Source organism: Pteropus alecto, unplaced genomic scaffold (genome assembly GCF_000325575.1).
Source record: "Pteropus alecto unplaced genomic scaffold, ASM32557v1 scaffold76, whole genome shotgun sequence".
Lineage (NCBI taxonomy): Eukaryota > Metazoa > Chordata > Mammalia > Chiroptera > Pteropodidae > Pteropus > Pteropus alecto.
In genome coordinates, this window is record NW_006443138.1 from 29331171 (window position 1) to 29337170 (window position 6000).

Genomic DNA, 6000 nt, shown 5'->3' on the forward strand with positions numbered 1-6000 from the left:
TATAGGGGAAAGAGATAACTTTCCAGGGACTTGGTTTACGTCTACTATCTAGTAGCCATTTACTTTTAGAATAATTTCTCAAAATTTGTTTTTGTCAATCTTTCATCAAAAATTTGAGATTTAATTATACCAAGCACTGTGCTGTGCTCCAGAGTAAAAAGATGACAGTCCCAAGTCCTAGGAAGTTTTTACTGAAGATAAATACAAAGATATAAATTGCAGATCAGTCTGGTAAGTGCTGTTCTTAGGGATACAGTACTGTGGCAGCACAGATCAGGGCATCAGATAGCCTGAAGAAGCTGGAAGCTTAACTTGGATGACTTTAGTAAGAATTATTATAAGGTCTTGAATTAATAAAGTTTACTTTATATATTTACATGTTTCAGAAAAAAAGTTCTTAATTTAACATAATATGGTGCAATACTGGTATTTTTCTAACTAGTCATCTTAAGAAATCGTGCATTGAATTCTCTGTGGTGTAGTGTTTGTAATGGAGACCATTTTCATGTATCCATGATAATTTTTGTCTCTAAAATTTTCAGAAATCAGGATAAATTGGATCAAAGCATTCCCTTATTCTAAGAAACTAATGATAGTTTATTCGTTGAAGTTCTACCTCTGAAGAGCTTTTGATATTTATTTCAAATATATAAATGAAGGGTTGTTGTAATATTTTCTCATTTTTTGCAGATGCATTGTTTTTCTAATAAAAGTCATAGTTTCTATCACAGAATTAAGAATTTTGATTATTATTTTCAGTAGCCTACCGTTTTATTGACCTATAGCTTGGTGTAATAATAGTACAATCCTTGGAGTAAATTATAAATACTTTTCCATTCTTTCCAGATTAGTCTGAGTGTTTGAGTGAAAAGTTGACTAGTGTATGTTCATAGAAAATCTGGAATGTGAGAAGTGTGAGATCATTTTGAAGAGTATCATGAGCAGAATTCCCAAATAGAAATTTTCCTAATATCTTACAGCTCAGATCTTTGCAGTAAATTCAATATGTTTGTTTTTGGTTGATCATTTTAAATGGCTAAGAGATGTGCAGATATGCTAATTTTATCTTCTGTGTAAATTTGTTAGAGAAAGAATAGCCTGGCTTCTAGACTACTTTCTTCTCCCAAGGAGTTGGCAGGAGTTTTTATAAAGTCACTTAAATATAGCCTAAAGTGAGAACATTGATTCCCTATTTCAGTGGAGAAAATTGCCTTCTAGGTACTAGTCAGAGATTCGTTTCAATTCCATACCATAGTAAAGTGGGTGTGAACAGATCTGACGAAGTAGACACAGTAGTAGTTTCATTTTTTTCTTCACCAAAATAGTTAATTGCCATACTAGACTTAATCATAAATGCTAAAGCGTATGTGAGACTATTAGCTATAGTCACATGTGTTTCTCCTGACTTGAATGATTTAATGATGAATGTCCAAAAAAAGAGGAACAGTTGCACCTAGAAATTAGTTTTATTGTTGAATTCAGCTTCTGAAATGTCCCTTTTGGGACATATCAGATAAATTCATTTCAGGATTTATCTGGATTTTTCTAACTTCCAAAAGGAAAAAAGGAAACTAGGATTGATTATAGCCTTCAGAGAATTAGCATTTTGACATATCTTTTTATTAAGGATTTTGAACTCTAACAACTGTTAAGAATCTATAATATGATGCTGGTAGATAAATTTTGAAAATCACATTCATGAATTAAAATACCTGATAATTTTATTGTAAATTTATTCTTGGCAAGAAAAGCAGTGCTTTTAAAGAGTTTTTTAGACTACCGGAATTGCAAATTCAGTACTTGTTCTAAGCATAATACCAAAACCAGAAACTATAAAAGAAAGGTTGATCTCTTTGCATTAATTTTTTTCCATTTTAAAAATTGTCATAAACTATGTTAAAAGAAAAAATGACAGATTTGGAAATATATTTGTAACATACACAGCAGGGAAATGGTTATTTTGCTAATATAGAAAGCTCTTAAAATGAATTAGGAAAAAGGTTAAATGTCCCAATAACAAAATGGGCAAAGAACAGCTGAGTCACAAAGGAAGGAATACAAAGTGCCAGTAGATATGTGAATAGATATTCAGTTTGCTTGTAATCAAAGAAATGCCAGGCAGTGAAAGAAAGGAAAAAAGAAAGAAAAGGAAGTACCAAAAGTTGTCGAGGGTATGGAGAATGGCTATTCCCAGACATTGTTTGGTGGAAGTTTAAATCTTTAGATCCCTTTAGAGATAATTTGTAATAATGTATCAAAATCATGATTGCATATGTTCCAATCCAGCAGATCCATATTTGAGAATTTATCCCCAGGAAATATTTGGATCTGTATGCAAAAATATGCATATGAAGGTGCCTGTTACAATAGTGAAAAATGATAACCAACATCAATATTTATCAATAGTTATAAATAAATTATTCAATATCCTATAATGGAATAATGTGGCAAGCATTTTCCTCCATTTTTTTTTGGTTGTAAACTACATCTTCTATTTACTATCTTTAATTTACCATCTTTTAAGCATACAGTTCAGTAGTGTAGAATCCATTCATATCATTGTGCAACCATCACCACCATCCATCTCCAGAATTCTTTTTATCTGTAAAACTGAATCCCCACACCAGCTAAACAATAACTCCCCATTCTCGGCCTGGGCAACTACTGTTCTGCTTTCTGTCTCTGTAAATTTTATTGTTATAGATACTTCATATAAGCGGAATCATATATTTGTCTTTTGTGACCAGCTTATTTCATTTAGTATAATATTGTCAAGGTTCATCCATGTTGAGGTATGTATCAGAATTTCATTCTCTTTTTGAGGCTAGAAAATATCAGTAGGCATTTTTTTAAATTTAAGTTTTGAGTAGGTAGTACATCCATTCAGTTAAAGAGGAGGGTTAGGAGAAGGAAAGGTCAGAAGTGACTGCTAATGAATTCGAGATTTCTCTTAGTGGTGATGAAAGTGTTTGATGTACAACTTTTAATATGCTGAAACCACTGAATTTTACACTTTAAACAGGTGAGCTTTATGAGCTTCATATCTTTATTAAGATATGAATTATATGTTTTTAAAAAATTTTAAGTTATACCTCAGTTTAAAAAATTTCAAGAGAAATGGAATATAGTAAAGTCTTATAAGTTGTCCCTCAAACATTTCAGTTTTTTTTACAAAAATAACAATTATTCTTGTAACTTTCCAGAAATATTTTTATTTTTATGAATATTTTATTTCTTATTTATAATAAGTAGTAAATACTTATTGTTCTCTCCCTTTTAACAAACGTGGTAGCAAATTGAACAGTGTTTTGTACCCAAGCAGGCATCTCTGAAGTCTTATTTCTTTTTACTTTAGGTAAAAATTTCTTTTTTTATTTCGAAAGGTTTGTATACTTACTATACGAGATTTAGACAGCACAAAAAGCATGAAGAAAAATGTGAAAGTTATCCATACTCAGAGATAATAACTGGTAATCATTTATATTCTTTTAGACTTTTTTCTTTGTATATATACTTTTAAAAATCAGAATAGAGATCATCCTATACTTGCTATTATATAGTCTGCTTTTTTACACTTAAAACAATATATTGTGACCGTAGTTTTCATCAGTAAATATAAATCTACATTGTTAATTTTTATTGACACATAGTATTAAATTGTGTAGATGTTCCTCACTTGTCACCTATTAATATTCATTTAGGTTGTTTCTAATTTTGTCACTACTATAAACAACATTGAGGATCTTCATATATACATCTTTGTATACTTGGCAGATTATTTCTTTGAGATATTTACTATACTGCTCTTTTGCAGTGTGCCAACATTTTTTAAAAAGGTGTATTTTAAAAATATATACCACAAAAATTTCCATTATATTAACTCTATGAAAATATGGTACATATATTTATGTCCTCATTTTAAATATGAGGAATCTGAAACCCAGAAAGATGGCAGTTGTGTCCCAAATGACATAGTGTGAGAGCTGGAACTAAAACTCACATATTCTAGTTGTTTGTGAGTTAGTGTTCTTTCCACTCTGGCACTACCAGTCCTTGATACCTTAAATACAAAGAGCGATCTTTTATTGTTGTCTCTTCATTTCTAAACATAAGATTCTTGATGCAACATATTTTAGATTCTTTATATAATGTGCTGGGAATTTTTCATTGAGATGAAAGGCCCATATTTTCATTAGGGTACAGGCTAAAGACGTACCCTCTCAAAACATTTCGGTAATTTATCTGCATTAATGTCTTCATTTAATTACTCACCTGTGTTATTGCCTCCCCTCCATAAAAAGCCCACATAGTCTTAGTTTTGTTTTTTTTTTAAGCTTCAAGTTATTAACTTTGGGTAGTACTAGTTTTGGTGGGCTAGGAGAATTGCTTTGTTTTGAATCGAAGCTGTATCAGTAACTGTCTGATCTTGGGCAAGTTATTTAAATCTCTGTAAGCCTAGTGTCATCATCACTAAAATTGAAATAATAATATATGTTTCATAGGATTAAATGAGTTAACACATAAAAAGTGCTTGATACAATGTGGAAACTACTCATTAAATACTAGTATTTATTATTTAATGTGTAAATTTAATTGTAAAATATTTAAAAGTCATTTGTGTTTTGATATCCTTTGTATTTTTAGGTGAAATTTTTTATACAATGTGTTTGTGTTCCTAAAGGTTTCCCTGTCTTCCCCCCCATCCCCCTTTTAATTCTGTGTGGTAATTAAAACCTGTTCTTTTGAGAGCTCAGGTAACTACTTCTGACTCTCCCAGTCTGCTTGTTTTGCTGCTTGAGGATGAAAGCTCATTTGAGGCTTTTTTGTTGTTGTTGTTGTTGTCTTGGTTTTAGCACATGCAGATGACAATCCAGGCTCTCCAGGATGAATTACGGATCCAGAGGGACCTGAACCAGTTGTTTCAGCAAGATAGCAGCACTAGGACTGGTGAACCTTGTGTGGCAGAACTCACAGAGGAGAACTTCCAGAGGCTACATGCTGAGCATGAAAGGCAGGCCAAAGAGCTGTTCCTTCTTCGAAAGACTCTGGAGGAAATGGAGCTGCGGATTGAGACTCAGAAGCAAACCCTAAGTGCTCGGGATGAATCCATCAAGAAGCTTCTGGAGATGTTGCAGAGTAAAGGACTTTCTGCTAAGGCTACTGAAGAAGACCATGAGAGAACAAGACGCTTGGCGGAGGCAGAGATGCATGTCCACCACCTAGAAAGCCTTTTGGAGCAGAAGGAAAAAGAGAACAATATGTTGAGAGAGGTGAGTGACTACTTTTTCAGTTGTTATGATTTACTGATTGTATTTTTTTCTGCGATTAATCAGGATCTTGGCCTAGATAAATTTGTATGCTCTACCGAGCTAGTGGAAGGGATTTTTTCTTTAGTATTTAAGTGTTTCATGGTTTCTCTTCTATTTGCTCTCTTGTATGAGATGACATTTGTATGTATACGGGCTCTATAACTTTCAGGGTCTTTTCCCTCCTGGTTTCTGTAGACTCATTTTGTTGTAGAGGGGCACAGAATTTTCTTGATTTGTTACTCATCTCTTGATTTGTTCATAGAGATGTATGAACAAAACCAGAATCAGAGTAGCTAACTATTGGTCAATTAGTTAAATATTAATAAGAGAAAGTAAGTGGTAACCTCAGTTTAGGTGTGCTTCTAAAGTCCTTGGCAGAGAGTAATGGATATTTGCCCTGTGGTTTCCATGGAAACTGTTGCCTTGCTGTAAAATATATGTGATATAAATCATTTGCCGTCATGGAGGCACAATGAGAAAGAATGATACAGAAGCACATTGTCACTTACTTTCTTAGAGAGGAAACTCAGACTTCAGCTGACAGCTGTGACTATTGGTAATTTTTCACGTTTCTGGATAATGCTTCATTTTACAAAAGCATAAATGAAGAATTCATCTTGCATTGAATTAAAAAAATCGACAGCTATAATTTTCTGTAGGTGGTCAGAGATTTCAGATAACTTTCACATTT

At 32.5% G+C, this 6000-nt stretch overlaps 1 protein-coding gene across 1 annotated transcript in view; it reads left to right on the forward strand.

The window, feature by feature from the left end:
* ERC1 (ELKS/RAB6-interacting/CAST family member 1) overlaps positions 1-6000 on the forward strand; it is a 480046-nt gene that overhangs the window by 90053 nt on the left and 383993 nt on the right. The window contains exon 3 of the mRNA XM_015598545.2: positions 4854-5270. Within this exon, the coding sequence (XP_015454031.1) occupies positions 4854-5270 (417 nt within the window). The remainder of the gene's footprint in view (positions 1-4853; positions 5271-6000) is intronic.